Source organism: Diabrotica virgifera, chromosome 7 (assembly GCF_917563875.1).
Source record: "Diabrotica virgifera virgifera chromosome 7, PGI_DIABVI_V3a".
In the NCBI taxonomy this organism is placed as follows: domain Eukaryota; kingdom Metazoa; phylum Arthropoda; class Insecta; order Coleoptera; family Chrysomelidae; genus Diabrotica; species Diabrotica virgifera.
Genome location: NC_065449.1, coordinates 163,516,672 through 163,535,667, shown reverse-complemented (window position 1 = coordinate 163,535,667; position 18,996 = coordinate 163,516,672). Strand labels below are relative to the sequence as shown.

General features: G+C 30.5%; 1 protein-coding gene across 1 annotated transcript in view; it reads left to right on the top strand.

Moving 5' to 3' along the window:
• The first annotated feature begins 1,319 nt into the window (after positions 1-1,319).
• Positions 1,320-18,996, top strand: part of LOC126888840 (phosphoglucomutase) — a 106,323-nt gene continuing 88,646 nt past the window's right edge. Inside the window, exons 1-2 of the mRNA XM_050657265.1 lie at positions 1,320-1,620; positions 1,806-2,055. Of these exons, the coding sequence (XP_050513222.1) occupies positions 1,813-2,055 (243 nt within the window). The 5' untranslated portion in view covers positions 1,320-1,620; positions 1,806-1,812. The remainder of the gene's footprint in view (positions 1,621-1,805; positions 2,056-18,996) is intronic.

Here is an 18,996-nt window from a genome sequence, read left to right as displayed (position 1 = left end):
ATGCGATAAAACATATAAACTAGGATTTTGTGCGCTTTTTATAATATGCCCTTGAAATCTGTACAATATTGAATTTCTACAGTAGACTAATTACTTAGTAAATACAGTTTTTTCCAGTAAAAGCAGACATAACTTTTAAGAATCCACAAGTTTGATAGGACTAAAAAATTTCAAACTGTTTTAGACAAATAATCTTTGTATCAATGGGGTATATTATAATCTTATCAATGATGTAGTCAAGTAAGGATCGTTTTAGATTTTTTATAGTGTTAAGGACAAAGTATAAGCAAATTCCTGAATTTTTTCCTTGTTCTCAAATAAGTAGCTTTAAAACGTCGATTTTGAGGCTAAATTTAAAAAGTTTTCCCGGGAGCGGACCCCCGGAACATTGCGTACCGGAACCTATATGGTTACAAAAACAGCACTGCATGTACCTACAAACTGATGCAAGAATCTTGAAAATCGGAGTACAAATAATAAAGATATAAATTGTCAAATTTAATCAAAAATTTTGGGTGACCAAATTTTGTGCCGGTGAGTGTATTTGATTCCTTATAATGCCCTGATGTCCATCTAAAGGCGACCTCCATGTGTAAAGCCTCCTAGATGATAACTTATACCAAGTATTTCTTATGACTAGATCTTTGTCTTAGCAGTACTGTATCAGTCTGTCCCCTTTGTCGTTTCTCTGATCTCTAGTTCTTCTTCTGGCTTGTCTGCTGTAGGGGCGTAGGCTTATATAATATTTTAATGAACTTTTACAAGCAACTAAATAAGTATGACTCCTTCGGAGATCGGAACAATTTTTTTCACGAAGATGCGCAAATTTTCGTTTATCAGAACTCCCACCCCATGTCTGTGGTGATGATCTGTGCTATCACTGTATGAGTGGTAAAGAGTTTTTTACCACTGTGCATTTCCATGGCAATTCACTTATGCCGAGAATATCTATGTTTATCGTTTATTATGTCCATAATCTGAATTATATTTTGTAGCTTCTGACATTCCATGTAGCAATTTTGTTTACCTTATCAAGTTTATCCAGTTATTTATTTTCGAGGTGACTGTTTAACTTTTTGTTTCTTTTTTAATTTATTTATTAGCGTTCTAGATTTATCTTTATATTAGTAATAGTCGGTATGATGTTCAAGCTGTTTAATGTTTAGTCTTGAGTCCATCAATCTCCTCAATAGTGAAAAAAGATAAAACACTTCAATAAAATACCTTTATAAAATACGTCAACCGAAATAATAGCCATTTCCTAATAATTACATTGAAAGTACGTGCCGACGTACGTTTCATTTATGTTCTGATTTAACTTGTTTGCAAATAAATCATTATGTTTGTGCAAAGATCCGCTGGAATAACTTTACATAAGTTATTTGAAGAAAACAGGTAAACCTCGAAAATCGTTTACTTACGGTATTCGTAAACTTAGTCACAATCAACAACCGTCAGTCAAAATCTGACAAAAAATGTTGCGCACTGGGCGACCTCCCAATGACATTGGAGTGTTCAAAATATAAGGAAAAGTGAGACTGTCATCAGTTAAATATCCCAGAAAAAACTAAAAATACACTCAAATAAAAACATTAAAGGCGTGCTGTTTACCTTTTAGGGGTAAGTATTATAACTTTCATTAAGAAATTTATTTTTCTAAATTCTAACCTTAAAAATGAATTTTTAAATGTAAATGATAATTAAAACATTGAATACATAATCACTGTGATTGCATATTCAAATAGTCGTTGAATTCACGTGTTAACATAATCATTATTATAGATTTATTTTCTATCAATTTTTAGGTTAGAAATGGCATTAAGTTCAGTAGATGTGGAAACTACAGCTTTCGAGGGGCAAAAGCCCGGCACAAGCGGTTTAAGGAAGAAAGTCAAAGTGTTTATGGAAAAACATTATACTGAGAACTTTGTACAGTCTATAATTAATGCTTTGGGAGACAAGGCTAAAGGCTCTACACTTATTGTTGGTGGAGATGGAAGATACTTCTCTAAACAGGCCATCAACATTATTATCAGAATCGCTTCCGCTAATGGGGTAAGTTATTAGAACATATTTACTGACTGACTAATGGATGGTTTCACCGACTTCTTCTTTTGGCATCATAACCCTGGATGGGTCTTTGCCGATCTGGCTATGTCTTTTCATTCAGATCTCTCTTGTGTCCTTCTCCTCCATTGTCACCAACAACTAATAGTGGTATATTCGATGAATAAAGTTATTCAACCGATAAATCTGACAAATAATTGTTTTACTAACATCAAATAAGACTTATTTTATTTGTTTCATCATATATCATATAACTCCATAATGGGGCAAAGGGCACATCAGTGTTTCAATAGCAAAATAGTGAAAGCAAAAGGTTTGTAATTTTTTATTGATAAAATTGAAACCCAATATTCCTTTTCTACCAATAAAAATATAATTTCTCTGCAAATTTTGAAAAAAAGAGACATGTAACTTGAAATATATTGCTAATGATCCTCACAGGGTTTACCTGACTAAACATATATTTTTTTTATAAATATATGCTTCATCTTTATATCCTCTTCTTCTTTTGGCATCATAACGAGCCATCCACAATAGGGAACTTGCACATTTTTTTTTGTTACATAATAATGTTCAGTTTTGTTTAAAAATGAGATTTCCAAAATTTCACGCTTCAAAAACTCGCAATAACTTAGAAATACATATTTAAAGTCTTCTGCGGTATAAAATAGTTCATACGACCCGTGACGTCACATAGTTTTACATTAGTTGTTATTATGGTTATATTTCGCTGTGTCTAGGTACACGCTAACATGTACGCAAATAAAAAAGTTAGGTACACGCGAATTAAACTTGATCAAGCCAGTGACTTCATTATTTAACGTGCGCAGTGACTGTATATTTTGGTACATGCTATTTTGATATGTTTAGTGTTTGTTTGATAGAAAAATACTTGTTAAGGGAACGGAAGCAGAACTATTCAGATGTTTCAAACTTAATTGTAATAAATCAATGTATACCTGTATAAAAGTATATATTTAGGTTAGACAATAAATATATGTATTTAGTTGACATGACACGTACAAAATATTGCTAAAATAATTTTTATACGTAATTTAATTATTATAATCAACTATTCTAAATGGGAAATGAGCCACAATTTAACTTAAAAAATGATTTTATTAACGTTTCGACGTAAAATCGGATGTCATTGTCAAAATACAAAAATTAGTCAGATTAAATCAATTATTAGAAAAAATTTTTTACTAAGCAAGAACATTTTTGTTTAATTTAATAATATTTTGACAACGACGTCCGATTTAGACGTCGAAACGTTAATAAAATCATTTTTTTAGTTAAATTGTGGCTTAGTTCCCATTTAGAATAGTTGATTATAAAGATGCCACAAGAAAATAGCTTCAGAACAAGTTAATTATTATTGTGAAAGCTGTAGGTCTTCCTTTTATTTTAATTTTGGACAATAATACTATTTTACTTATAACTAAAAAAAATATATTAATTTATAGTCTCTTAACTTTTTCATACTGTTTTAAAATGTTGTTAAACTCATTAAAACAACTAAATAATTGTCCACACTGCATAGTTAATTTAAAAACAAACACTAAACAAATAAAAAATAAGAAATCTTAAAGTGTAAACACAACGCGATTAAACAAATTCCAACACTCTGACACTCTAATTTTTTTATTTGCCCACACGTTAGCGTGTACCTAGACATAGCGTTATATTTAGGTATATTCTTCTTCTCCTTCTTTATTTTATTGGCCTGAACCTACTTGGGTATTTAGCCAGCTCGTCGTCGGGAATAAATGAAAAATATTTATATTCTAATGACATTTATCGTGTGTCGTTGTAATAATAGAAACCAGTTTGTTGAGAGTGGGGTTTGATACAGTTTTTGAAGAAGAGGAAAGAAGGTTTACTATTGAAAATAAAACCATTTTGTAAAAGTACAAATTTTCTATGAATAGTTCATACGATCAAAAACCTTTTAACGTCACATAACTGTATTTTTTACTGACGTTTATAATGTCTAATTTAAAATTATATACAATGTTGTTTACTTTTTGGTGTAAAATGTAAATGCACAACCATATGATGTCACGACGCGTTTGAGCCACCTGTTTTAATTTGAATTTTTAATCGTCTTTAGAGGCCAAACGAAAGACAAACTAAACTTTTTTATCTTTGATACATGTTTTAAATTATGTTTTGTTGTGATTTATAACATTTTTTTCCAATTTAAAATTTTATGCAAGTTCCCTATTATTGGATCAAAGTAGCTGTGCAAAAAATTAACTATGTCTCGTTTTAATCTGAATTTATATTGGTTTATCAATTAATTTTGATTAACATTATAAAACATACAAAATTAGTCAATACTTTTAACACAGAACTTTTATCAAAAATAAAAAGAATTAACAAAATTAAACCTAACTAACAATAATAAATAAAATCAAACAAGATGCTGTATAATGTCCACCACCAACATCTCTTAACTTTTCTTGTTAAGTTGACGTACACTGCAAAGTTGATGTAAACTGGACAGTATATCTGAATTAAGAATAGACATGCACTGTATAGCTATCTCTGTCGTTCAGAGCCACCTATGGTGACAATAATTTTGAATCACATGTTATCCTAACCCTGGATGGGTCTTTGCCTATCTGGCTGTTTCCTTCCATTCAGATCTCTCATGTGCCTTCTTCTCCATTGTCTTATGTTCATGGTTTTCAGGTCGTCTTCCATGTCATGCAACCATCTCATTCTGGGCCTTTCTTTTTTTGACCTTCTTATTGGCTTCCATTGTAATATTTTCTTTATTGTTTTTACATCGTCTTGTCTCTGTACATGTCCCAGCCATGAGAGTGACTTATGACAAATCTTACAATATCACAGTGGCGGCTCTTGGCTTTAGGGACAGGGTCGGCAAGGTTTTGTCTCCAAAGGCTTCAATTTCATAGGAGATCTTTGGTTTTTGTTTTTTTTTATTTTTTTTTTGTTTTTTTTTGCTTTTTTCCTATAAATTTAGAAACTATACCTGTTTATAAATTAACTCTAGTCTATGTTGTTTCGAAGTAGCAAAATGGGTTATAATGTATGTAATTGTAAAATTTATTATCGTTTTGGAGGGATTTTAAAAGTTTTTTTCTATCGACATTTGAGACAAGTTTGACATTTTCTCCTGTTTCATGGTGTTTCGACAATACGTTTTGACTCTTTTGAGACAAGAGAAATCCCGTTCATTTGAGACAGAATTTGCCCACATTTGAGCACAATAATTTATTAATTTCGGGAACAGTTTGTTGTACCTAATGAATTGCAGTATATAAAATTATACATAGTCTGTAACTTATCCCACCTTCCGAAAATATTTGGATCAGAATATAAAACTGTTAATTCATTTTCTTATTTTCTTTGATTAAAAAATGATGGATAATTTTTAATGAACTTGTCTAATAGATATTTTGAAAATTATTTGGCGTAACTTTTAAATTTTGAATAGTCAAAGAGGTCAATGACTTATAACAGTGAGTAAATAATAGTTTTGCCTGGTGCAATTGTTTTAACTTTTGTCCGGAGACCATAGAATTCACTGGACATCAAGACAGCCCCGTCATAAAGGACATCGCACACATCTTATGGAAAATATAATGTCACTCAAATTCAATAAAATTTATACGAATAGATTCGCTTTAAATTAACGGTCAAATCTTATCATTGCGCCAACTCTATATTTTCAATAATAAGAGCAGAAATTGATATAAATAAATCTGAAATCAAATGGGTACGTACATAAGTTAGAGATAGAAAAAATATTTTAAAATACCCAAATTGTCGGTACTCCATAAATCTGCGGATTAGTTTCACTAATCCGCTTAGGCCCAGCGGGGTTTAAGCTCTTTTGAATAGCACCCAGAGCAGTAGTGATTGTAACTGACACTTTTACTGACTCCAAAAATGTGATTTCGATAAACTTTAATTGCAATTTGCTCCGTAATTAATCATAATTAAGAGTTGGCGCAATGATAAGATTTGACCGTTAATTTAAAACGAATATATTCGTATAAGTTTTATTGAATTTGAGTGACATTATATTTTCCATAAGATGTGTGCGATGTCCTTTGCCTTACCAATTTATTTTTGATATCAAAAAATTTAATCTATCCTTTAAATTAAAACACCAAAAATATATTCTGTCTTATGGCTTCTACTCACGTCTGAAAACCTAACAACCTCTCATAAATTTAGACGTAACGCGTATCGAAGAACAATTATTGATACTTGTGAATGACATGTTACCTCTATCAGTAGTTTCGTCTACTTCTACCGAAAAGGATCAAAATTTAACTACTAATTGATTCTTTCATTCTGTGCTGTTTTAGGTACGCCGGTATATTCTTCGAGTCAGAAAATAAATTAGAAAATTCCAGATCGTATTTGTTAAACAATTTTATTTGTTCTCTATAATTAACTTGATTTAACGAATGCTTTGATACATCCTGTCCCCTAAATGGTAATTCCTAACAACTTAAAAGAATTACAATATCAATAATAATATTAATAATTAAACGACATAAAACTACTTACCTATTTCATAATTATCCCGGGCGCGCCAGCAAGGCAATACGTGGCTACGTACGTGAGTTTCTGCAGTTTGCAGATCACCGCTCGGGCTTGGCAGAGGTACCCGCTGCCGTACTTTGCATTCAAATAAGTACGGAGAATGTATAATTGGTTGCCTATCGGCTAATATTCCATAGCTTCTTATTATATAGCAAATCCTCGATCTGGGGACGGCATGCCGTGCCGGGCTTTATAATAAGAATTCACGCAATCGGGTGCGGGTGCATGGCTATAGGATCATTAATTTGAAAAGTCTCTTACGCACAGCGCACAGGGATCACTTAACTAACGTATCGGGATCGAAGTCTTTTAAAAACAATTAATAAAATTTAGTCTGTATTATCTCACAGATATATTTTTTATTTCACAGAAACGAATATCATCAACTCCGATTAAATTAAATATTTAAAAAATCTATAATGTGTCCATAAATGTGTGGGTCGGCACTGCCGACCCTGACGAGCCGCCACTGCAATATCATAACTTTCAATTCATTAACCTGGTCTTTTCTCCTGATTCTCCATGTGCCGTCTTCCTCTTGCACCAGGCCATCTACTTTTCTCAGTATTTTTCTCACGAATATCCTGAGTTGGGCTTCATCTTTTTTCGTCATTACCCAGGTTTCACAACCATAGGTCACTACAGGTCTAATGAATGTTCTGTAGATAGTCATTTTGGTTCTTTTGTGTAATACCTAATTTTGATGTCATTAATCTTTTATTAGCATAGTATGTATGATTTCTGCTGGAAATACATGCATTAGTTTAGCTACGTACAGAATTCCTCTGATTGATATCTGTGCCTAGATATGTGAAGGCATCCACACATTCAATATTCAATAGTATAGTTGTCTATTGTGATATTATTATTTTCATTGTCAGGTGTTCTTTTGACAGACATATACAGTAAAACCTTGATAGAACGGACCTCTATTTAAAGAACTTCGGATATAACGGACAAAAAATTCAATTCAAAAAATATGAAAAGTCGAATTCTGGAGGAAAAATCAGCAAGGACAGGATCTCGGCACTGCTTTATGTTAATGCCGATGGATCACATGAATTGACTGCTATATTGTTGGCAAATCTCGTAAACCTAGAGTTGTCAAAGATATAACGCATCATCTGCTCGTTTCATATTATATATCCTGGTTCACCACAGATTGCACAGATATTGATATTTTCAAAAATTGGTCTTTTAAAGAATTTGTACATTTTAATTTGTAATTTGATTTTAGACAGCGCTTCTGCTTATTCCCCTGAAAATATTCGACATTCAGAAGATGACAACTTTAATAATTGTATGTTTTTGTCAAAAAATACATCGCTTATTCAACCCATGGATCAGTGAATAATTTTGACAACCAAACGAATATATTGCAGAAAGTTTTTAGATGAACTAGAAAAGTAAAAAAGTAGCAAACAAAACTTGATTCCTTTTTTAACTTACATATACTTATAGTATTTTTACTACAAAAGCGATATTACGTAGTTCAAAATTTTTGATGTAAGAGAACTGTCAAAACATTAGAATGTGACTTTTCGTTATTGCCATGTTTATAATAAACATGGCAATAATGAAAAGTCACATTCTAATGTTTTGATAGTTCTCTTCCGTCAAAAATTTTGACCTACGTAATATCGCTTTTGTAATAAAAATACTATATGTGTACAGTGTAGGTAACTAAATAAAGTACACATTTTAAAAAAAAATATTTATTTTAAACCTATTTTTATATAACGGACTTTCGGCTTTAACGGACATCCCGTCCCCCCAACTAGTCCGTTATATCGAGGTTTTACTGTACTTCGTTTTTGCTACATTTATTTTAAGCCCCCTTTTTCTTGCTTTAGGATCAATTTCTTTGACCTCTTCCATTAGTTTCTTGTTCCTACTAATGATAGCTACATCGTCTGCATATGCAGTAATAGGGAACTTGCATAAAATTTAAAATTGGAAAAAAATGTTTTAAATCAGAACATAACATAATTTAAAACATGTATCAATGATAAAAAAGTTTTGTTTGTCTTTCGTTTTTCCCCTAAAGACGATTAAAAATTCAAATTATTCCAGCCAGCAAAAAACGCGTCGTGACGTCATATGGTTTTGCATTTACATTTTACACCAAAAAGTAAACAAAATTAATTAGACATTATAAACGTCAGTAAAAAATACAGTTATGAGACGTTAAAAGTGTTTTTGTTCGTTTGAACTATTCATAGACAATTTTTACTTTTACAAAATGGTTTTATTTTCAATAGTAAACCTTCTTTTCTTTCCTTCAAAAACTGTATCAAACTCCAATCCCAACAAACTGGTATATATTATTACAACGACATACGATAAATGTCATTAGAATATAAATATTTTTCCTTTATTACCCTACGACGAGCTGGCCAAATACCCAAGTAGGTGGAGGCCAATAAACTAAAAAAGGAAAAGAAGAATAGACCTAAATATAACGCTGTGTCTAGGTACACGCTAACGTGTACGCAAATAAAAAAGTTAGTGTCAGAGTGTTGGAATTTGTTTAATTGCGTTGTGTTTATACGTTAATTTAAATGTTGATTAGTAAAGAGATTTCTTATTTTTTATTTGTTTAGTGTTTGTTTTTAAATTAACTATGCAATGTGGACAATTATTTAGTTGTTTTAATGAGTTTAACAACATTTTAAAACAGTATGAAAAAGTTAAGAGACTATAAATTAATATATATTTTTTTAGTTATAAGTGAAATACAGTATTTAGTATTACAATGTAGTACAATATGTTACAATTTAGTATATACAATATTTAGTATTACCGTCCAAAATTAAAATAAAAGCAAGACCTAAAGCTTTCACAATAATAATTAACTTGTTATGAAGCTATTTCCTTGTGGCATTTTTGTAATCAACTATTCTAAATGGGAACTAAGCCACAATTTAACTAAAAAATGATGTTATTAACGTTTCAACGTCTAAATCGGACGTCGTTGTCAAAATACAAAATATTATTAAATTAAACAAAAATGTTCTTGCTTAGTAAAAAATTTTTTCTAATATTTATTTAATCTGACTAATTTTTGTATTTTGACAATGACATCCGATTTGGACATCGAAACGTTAATAAAATATTTTTTTAGTTAAATTGTGGCTCATTTCTCATTTAGAATAGTTGATTATAATAATTAACTTACGTATAAAAATTATTTTAGCAATATTTTGTACGTGTCATGTCAACTAAATACATATATTTATTTTGCTAACCTAAATATATACTTTTATTATATCATCATCAGCCTCTCTCAATCCACTGCTGGACATAGGCCTCCCCTGTTTGTCTCCAAAGTATTCTATCTTGTGCTTGCTGTACCCAGTTTTTTGTTGTCATTGTGTTGGTGGTCTTCCTCTGCTACGTTTATCGGCTCTTGGTCTCCATTCAACTAGTTTACGAGTCCATCTTCCGTCCTTCATTCTGGCAACTTGTCCAGCCCATTTCCATTTGTTTGAATTTAGTTCCATTTTTATTATATACATTGATTTATTACAATTAAGATTGAAACATCTGAATAGTTCTGCTTCCCTTCCATTAACAAATATTTTTCTATCAAACAAACACTAAACATATCAAAATAGCATGTATTTACCAAAATATACAGTCACTGCGTACGTTAAATAATGACGTCACTGGCTTTATGAAGTTTAATTCACGTGTATGTACCTAACTTTTTTATTTGCGTACACGTTAGCGTTTACCTAGACACAGCGAAATATAACCATAATAATAACTAATGTAAAACTAGGTGACGTCACGGGCCGTTCGAACTACTTTAAAATACCGAAGACTTTAAATTTGTACTTCTAAGTTATTATGAGGTTTTGAAGCGTGAAATTTTGGAAATCTTATTTTTATACAAAACTGAACATTATTATGTAATAAAAAAAATGTGCAAGTTCCCTATTTGTACTGTTTTGGTGTTTATATGGCTGGTTACATTGGTTTTTCTGATGACTGCTTCAAGAACCAGGTTGAATAGTATATGCTTGATAGAAAATTACCTCTGTAATTCCCCTAAATTTAGTACAGTATGTTTACATCTTACAATTAGCATTTATTTGTACACACACCCAGCTCCAGGGGACATGAGATTCCCTGAATGAGTTAGGAAATTTTAAGGAGGACCCAACACTTGTTCAAAACAAAAGAGGTTATTGCAAATGTTGCAGAAAAAATATATATTTTTATAAATTCTGTAAGTCTTTACTGTGTATTGTAAATATAACAGCATGCTATAGAGAATGTGCTGACTGAATTTGATTACCAATATTTTCTCTATGAACTGTTTTTTAAAACATTGTTGTTTTCCAATTATCACAATATTGTCTTTACTTTAAAATGGAATGTTTATTTATATTATTTTTTCGCTTTAACAAAAAAAGCAAAATGTGAAAAGTTTTAAGAATCTTTATAGCTTGTTTATTACTAACAAATATTGAATATTGCAATCATATTGAATTAATTGAATCAGTAATCGCTAATATTATGTATAGAAATATGCAACGGATAAATAGCTTAAGACAATATTTAATTTTTTTTTTTCGACATTTTTCATTGTGGTCCTCACAGGCATCACCTGTGTGTTCATTTAATTTTATTTTGCATGTCTGCGGGGGGGTTAATGATATATACTTTTTGAAAAACTTAGGCACAAATGGCACATCTTTCTTAAAAAAGTAGTGAATATGATCACATCCACTTGTTTAGATCTTTTAGATGTTTAGGCCATTCATTTGAATGGCCCATTCTTTATAGTTTTGGATGTGTAGTAATCGCTTTTAAACATGTGTAATTGTCATCTGTAGTACTTTAATGGATTTCCAAAAGATTATCTAATCTTAATAGCTCATAAACGTGACTTAGGTAATCAATAGGTTTGTTCTAACAAACAGTCAAACTAGTCAGAAACCGTCAGCAAACAGTTGGTCAGTGAGAGAACATAATACAATCACCAGTGCTATCCCCTCTACTCGCGCTGGTCGACTATTCGCTGATGGTTTCAAACCGTTTGAAACGGATGCTAGAACAAACCTAATATTATACTATTGTATTTCTGATAATTTTGATTGTATTTGTTGCTAAACTTTAAAAGTGTTTTTGTTTTATGTCCCATTTCTGACATAAACAACCCAATGAAAGATATAGTTATTTTTTAGATTGTAGATTCATTATTGTTTCAATTTTAATTTCTTTTATGAATCATATGTTTATTGTTTATATGTAGAGTTACAAGGAAAAGTTAATGTGTGTTTAATGTGTGACACACTTATTTTCCAATTTTATTCTAGATATTTCATTATTTTTCTATTATTATGTAAGATAACATTTTTTAAGAAATAATTATTGATAATATGGAAATTTTAGAAGTAAGAAAAGGTAATATTAAAAGGATAGTGGGTAACTGACAGGACTAAATTTTATGTATTTAAGAAAATAACACTGCAAAGTTTGAAATGATTAATAGATATATTAAATTCAAGGTATTTAAACCATTAAATGCAGGGCTGCTTTATCCATTAGGCAATATAAGCAGTTGCATAGGGAGGTAAATTATGAGAGGGCGGCAAAATACTATACAATAAAAATGGTACATGTTTGAAGGGCGGCTACTAGGGTATTGCCTAGGTCGTCAATTGACCTAAATGCGGTCCTGGTTAGATGGGTTGGATGGCAGTAGTTTGGTAATTCCAATAATAGTTTAGTATTTTACTAGGTGTCCACAGAGGAAATTCCAACTGTATTTAAAATATTATTAATTGCAGATTTTCTGACTATTTGTGGTTTTACCAAATATTAGTTCAGTTTGTCATGCATAGCATTGAATTATAAAAATAGCCAAGAAATTAACACATAAATGGTAAATTCATTGATAGAGTGGATAAGTGAATTTTCAATGACATTTATAATATTTTTATGATACAGATATAAAAGTATAAAGAAGGCATAATATACATTTTATACATGAATGTGTCTATGAAAACTAAGTCGATGATAAAAATGAACTGTGATTAAAAAAAGGCTTTGGCAATAGAGAGGCAATATTTACTATACAAGCACTCATAGAACGGTGCCGAGATGTCACCTATGACGTATTCAAATGTCCAGTTAACTTTGATAAAGTCTTCAACAAAATACAACACAGGAAGCTTTCAAACATATTACGGAACACAGAAATAGATGATCAGGATGTGAGAATTATTACATAGCGATACCCCTCTACTTTTTAATATGTGCTCAGAAAAGTGCAGTCATTGAAGCGTAAAATAGGTTTTTACCTCCGAAATGTTTTACTACATACCGATTTACATGAGATTTTGGAATTAGGCTTATCTTACCCTGAACTTTAAAAGTGATATTGACCCGAACTTCGTTTTTTATTTTTAAGGGGTGAAAACAATCCCTTAATGGAAAAATTGACATTGAGCCATTTTATCGTCAGAAAACGTGTTTAATAATAAAGAGTGGCATTGTAAAGTGTTTTCTAACACAATAACCTCATGTTAAACTCATTTTCATCCCCTTGAAAACCGTACGACCCTTGTAAACAACCCCTAAATCAAAAAAATTTACAAAAAATTAATTTAGTATGACATAAAAAGATTTAAATATAGATAGAGTAAATGATGTTTTACGTTCTCTATCTTAATTATCATATTGTTAACTCCCTTTCAACCCTTAAAAACAACCCCTAAATAGAAAAAATTTACAAAAAATTTATTTGGTTTGACACGAAGACTTAAATATAGAGTAAATAATATTTAACGTTCTCTATCTTAATTATTGAATTGATAACCCCTTTCAACCCTTAAAATCAACCCCTCGATTTAAAATTGTATAAAAAATTTCTTTTCATAAACTAAAAAGGATTCACGTTCGAAAAAGCTATGCTGGAAAATCATATTTTCAAGTTCTTTAACCCTTAAAACTGCCCCTAAATTAAAACATTGAATATGTATGATTTAGTTTTTGGGCTATAACTACTTCATTTTGAAGCTATCACAAAAAAAAACCATTTTGAAGGTAATAGGGAACTTGCATAAAATTTTAAATTCGAAAAAAATGTTATAAATCACAACAGAACATAATTTAGAACCTGTATCAAAGATAAATAAGTTTTGTTTTTCTTTCGTTTGGCCCCTAAAGACGACTAAAAATTCAACTTATACCAGCAACCCCAAAACGCGTCGTGACGTTACAGGGTTGTATGTTTACATTCTACACCAATTGTATATATAATTTTAAATTAGACATTATAAACGTCAGTAAAAAATACAGTGTGACGTTATGTATGTGACGTTAAAAGTGTTTTTGATCGTTTGAACTATTCATAGAAAATTTGAACTTTTACAAAATGGTTTTATTTTCAATTGTAAACCTTCTTTCCTTTCCTTCAAAAACTGTATCAAACTCGAATCTCAACAAACTGGTATATATTATTACAACGACATACGATAAATGTCATTAGAATATAAATATTTTTCCTTTATTCTCCGACGACGAGCTGGCCAAATACCCAAGTAGGTGGAGGCCAATAAACTAAAGAAGGAGAAGAAGAATATACCTAAATTTAACGCTGTGTCTAGGTACACGCTTACGTGTACGGAAATTAAAAAATTAGAGTGTTGGAATTTGTTTAATCGCGTTGTGTTTACACTTTAATTTTAATATTGATTAGTAAAGAGATTTCTTATTTTTTATTTGTTTAGTGTTTGTTTTTAAATTAACTATGCAGTGTGTACAATTATTTAGTTGTTTTAATGAGTTTAACAACATTTTAAAACAGTTTGAAAAAGTTAAGAGACTATAAATTAATAAATATATTTTTTTAGTTATAAGTGAAATAGTATTACCGTCCAAAATTAAAATAAAAGGAAGACCTAAAGCTTTCACAATAATAATTAACTTGTTCTGAAGCTATTTCCTTGTGGCATTTTTGTAATCAACTATTCTAAATGGGAACTAAGCCACAATTTAACTAAAAAAATTATTTTATTAACGTTTCGACGTCTAAATCGGACGTCGTTGTCAAAATACAAAATATTATTAAATTAAACAAAAATGTTGTTGCTTAGTAAAAAAATTTTCTAATAATTTATTTAATCTGACTAATTTTTGTATTTTGACAATGACATCCGATTTGGACGTCGAAACGTTAATAAAATCAATTTTTTAGTTAAATTGTGGCTTATTTCCCATTTAGAATAGTTGATTATAATAATTAACTTAAGTATAAAAATTATTTTAACAATATTTTGTACGTGTTATGACAACTAAATACATATATTTATTTTGCTAACCTAAATATATACTTTTATATATACATTGATTTATTACAATTAAGTCTGAAACATCTGAATAGTTCTGCTTCCCTTCCCTTAACAAACAGTTTTCTATCAAACAAAGACTAAGCATATCAAAATAGCTTGTAGCAAAATATACAGTCACTGCGCACGCTAAATAATGACGTCACTGGCTTGATGAAGTTTAATTCGCGTGTACCTAACTTTTTTATTTGCGTACACGTTAGCGTGTACCTAGACACAGCGAAATATAACCATAATAATAACTAATGTAAAACTATGTGACTTCACGGGTCGTTTGAACTATTTTATACCGCAGAAGACTTTAAATATGTATTTCTAAGTTATTACGAGTTTTTGAAGCGTGAAATTTTGGAAATCTCATTTTTAAACAAAACTGAACATTATTATGTAATAAAAAAAATGTGCAAGTTCCCTATTAAAAGAGCTACAACTTTTTTCATTATAATGTAGAATTGTAAATAGTTTACCTTATATTTTAAATTCCCCTGTATATCATTTTTCTTAATTATTAGTACGAGAACGGGATAAGGGTCTCACACATATGGACGTTGGCCCAGATGAGCGGAACGAATTGGGATTACTACGGTAGCCGATGCGAAATACTTCTAACTTTGAATCTTTAATACATAATTAGTTTAAGACAAACATTAGCCTCCTTGACTAATTTTATTGGTTTTCGTTTATTGGAAAAAGTCGGTGTATACTTTGAACCAATTTTAACAGCTTGGTTCTCAAAGGGAAAACGGAAGAAGAAGATTAGCAGTAAGTAAGACAATTTGGGTTATGTGGGGATAAAGTCAGTCGATTCTGAGATTCGAACTTAAGAGGTTGTATTTGGGATAATCATAAGGACGTAATATTGACAAGCCGGTCATATATTAAGTAGATAAACGCGAATATTTCAAAGACATTTTCTTTTGTGAGAACTAGTAAAATTTTAGTCGCAATTACACAAACACTTTTACATTTCGTCAATTTAATAGTATCTATAATTTAGTTATCTATTTTATTAATTAAAACTGTTAAACATCAAACGGACTTTTATTACGATTGTCTTTAAGGAATCCCTACAATAATATGTAGTGAAAAATCTTTTATTTTGAAACGGTGAAGGGTCAAAGGGTTCGAGAGAGACTGTGGTTGCGCTACCGCGCGCTCTTTAATCATTCATATCTTCGTCAATTTTTGTATGATAGGAAAAACAAACAAACCAAAATTTTTGTCAAAAAAACCTATTTTTTTATTATTACACTTTTTTACGTATCTTTCATTATTTTTGAGATATTATGAAAATAAGGTGGTTTTTTTAAAAATTCGAAATTTTTTTTTCTTAATATCGTGATTTTTTCAAAAAATATGTGTTCTAAAGCAGCGAAACTGTTAGAATCCATTAAACTCTTTATACTTAAGTTGATTCTAGACGGAATACGAACAATTTTAATTTTGGTGGAAATGCCACTTATGAAATACATTGATTTAAAAAAAAATCCATTAGATGTTCCTCTTTTTTTCATTACAGCCCATTCATTTTACGTACAAAAGACTTTTAGCAGTGCTCATTTTAAAGTTTATTTTAAGCACTATAAAATCCTTTCTCATTAGCATGCATAAAATTTATTCGCTCCCCGCTAGATGGCATTAAATACATCGATTAAATTTCACACAAAATAAAAAAAACGGCTTTGATCTTCAATAGCTCGCTTAATATTGCAGATAGAACACTCTTTAAAAAACCAGTTTGTTCATTTTTTTACCTGCTACAATTTTGTTCAGTATAATATTTGCAAAAAACTGTTGAAAATCGAGAGAAAATTCCGAATTTGATAACTTGAAAAGTATTGGGTTTTTGAAAAAACTTTATACAACAATTTTTGCTCAAAATTAGGTCTTCTATCGATATCTGGGGTTATCTTGAAAAAAAAAAATCCACCACCGAAAAGGGGTGACAACCACCCCCATGGTAAAAACGGAGTTCGGGTCAAAATCACTTTTGAAGTTAAGGGTAGGATAAGCCTAATTCCAAAATTTCATGTAAATCGGTTCATAGTAAAAAATTTCTGAGCTAAAAAGCTTCAATGACTGAACTAGAAGAGATGTTGAAAGAGGCACTAGAAGAAATCAATGAAGGCATATTAATTAATGGAACATTAGTGAATAATCTGATATTCACTAATGTTCCATTAATTAAATGTGTAAACCAGAAACCTCTGGTTGAATGCACCATGCAGTATTGCGAGAGGTATGGAATGGCTCCGAATACAAAAAAAAATCAAAAATTATTATTGTCAGTAATAGGTCTGGATCCCGCGTATGAAAAAAAAGTTGATTAATAGCAAGCTGAAAATTTGTTATTAGCTTAAGGGTGTCTAGTCGGACAAACATTAATATATGGGAACACTGGAACAGGGGAAGTTTTAACTGTGGAACAGGTTAAAAATTTGGAACGGTCAGTCCACGAAAACGGCACATGTATTTTGTCCGACAGAACAGACTTAAACTCTCCGAACAGAGATTAAACTCTCATGCAAAAATCAGACTGCAATTTATCACCAAATTGGCGTTTTAATGAGTGGAACATGTAGAATATGTCAAATGACAGGAATTATGACAGGTGATAAATAGCAGTCTGATTTTTGCATGAGAGTTTAATCTCTGTTCGGAGAGTTTATGTCTGTTCTGTCGGACAAAATAAATGTGCCATTTTCGTATTCTGACCGTTCCAAATTTTTAACCTGTTCCACAATTAAAACTGCCCCTGTTACAGTGTTCCCATATATCAAAGTTTATCCGACTAGACACACTTAAGCTATTAACAAATTTTCAGCTTGCTATTAATCAACTTTTTTTTCATACGCGGGATCCAGACCTATAAGAACAAGGTTGAAGACGAAACAAAAAATTTATTATAATAATTACTTACTATAAAGGAAAGGCTTTACAGAAAGTAATGAGATACAATTACTTGTGAATGTGAGCTAAATGAACAATGGGACCGCAGCCTTAAAATAAAATTATGCATTGAGATTGCCAGAAGCGCTTTAAATAATATGAAAACAGTATCATGCAATGTAGACCAGGGCGCATCTGGAAAAATATTAGTATGTACATTTGGACGTTGAGAGGTGACTCAAATTTTTTTGCAGAAATTGTTTGAAAATAACTCCAAATAATAATATTTGAGTTATACTCCCACTCAAAATGGTCCGGAACATTGTTTAAATAATCAAAATGTCAAAATATGAAGGAAAAATTCAATTTTTTATTGGTTTTTTGATTATAACTTTAAAACTATTCATTTCTGAGAAAAGTTGTACTGACATAAAAGTTGCGTAATTAAATTTCCTACAATACAGATTTGGTTAAAAATTTAAAAAATGGTCACCTTTGTTGCAAATAGCAATAATTTCGAAAAAAAACCATACAAAAACAAGTATTCGTATTTTACGTTTTTCAACCATTTATGCTACACTTTGAACCTTCATATTTCACCCAGAAAAACTTTATGACACAGTAAAATAATACTGTAAATTTCATTAAGATCGGTTCAATAGATTTTGCAATCCAGCTTTCGCAAAAAAAATTCATTTTTTCAAAATGTTACAGGACTGAAAATAAAGCAGATAGCAAGTTGAATTTTTTTTGCGTATAGAAGTGTACTGTAACTTTCATTTGCAATTTGCAAAATTAAAATCGATTAATTACCACGCCGCGGCGTCAGTAATTTTTTCAAATAAACATTAATTATTGGTGCTAGCGCAGGACATTGGTGCGCAGGACAGCGGATAGTTTGCTCTGATTGGGCATTCCAATGACCTTTGATAATGATTGATACATTTTAATTTTTATTACATTTCGATATAAATAAATAAATTTGTTTATTGCAAAATAAAAACACATACTCAATCTTTTGAAATAACACTTTTTTTAGCAAAAACTTTCTTTGTTCATATATTTTAACTTAGAGAATAAAAGCTTATTA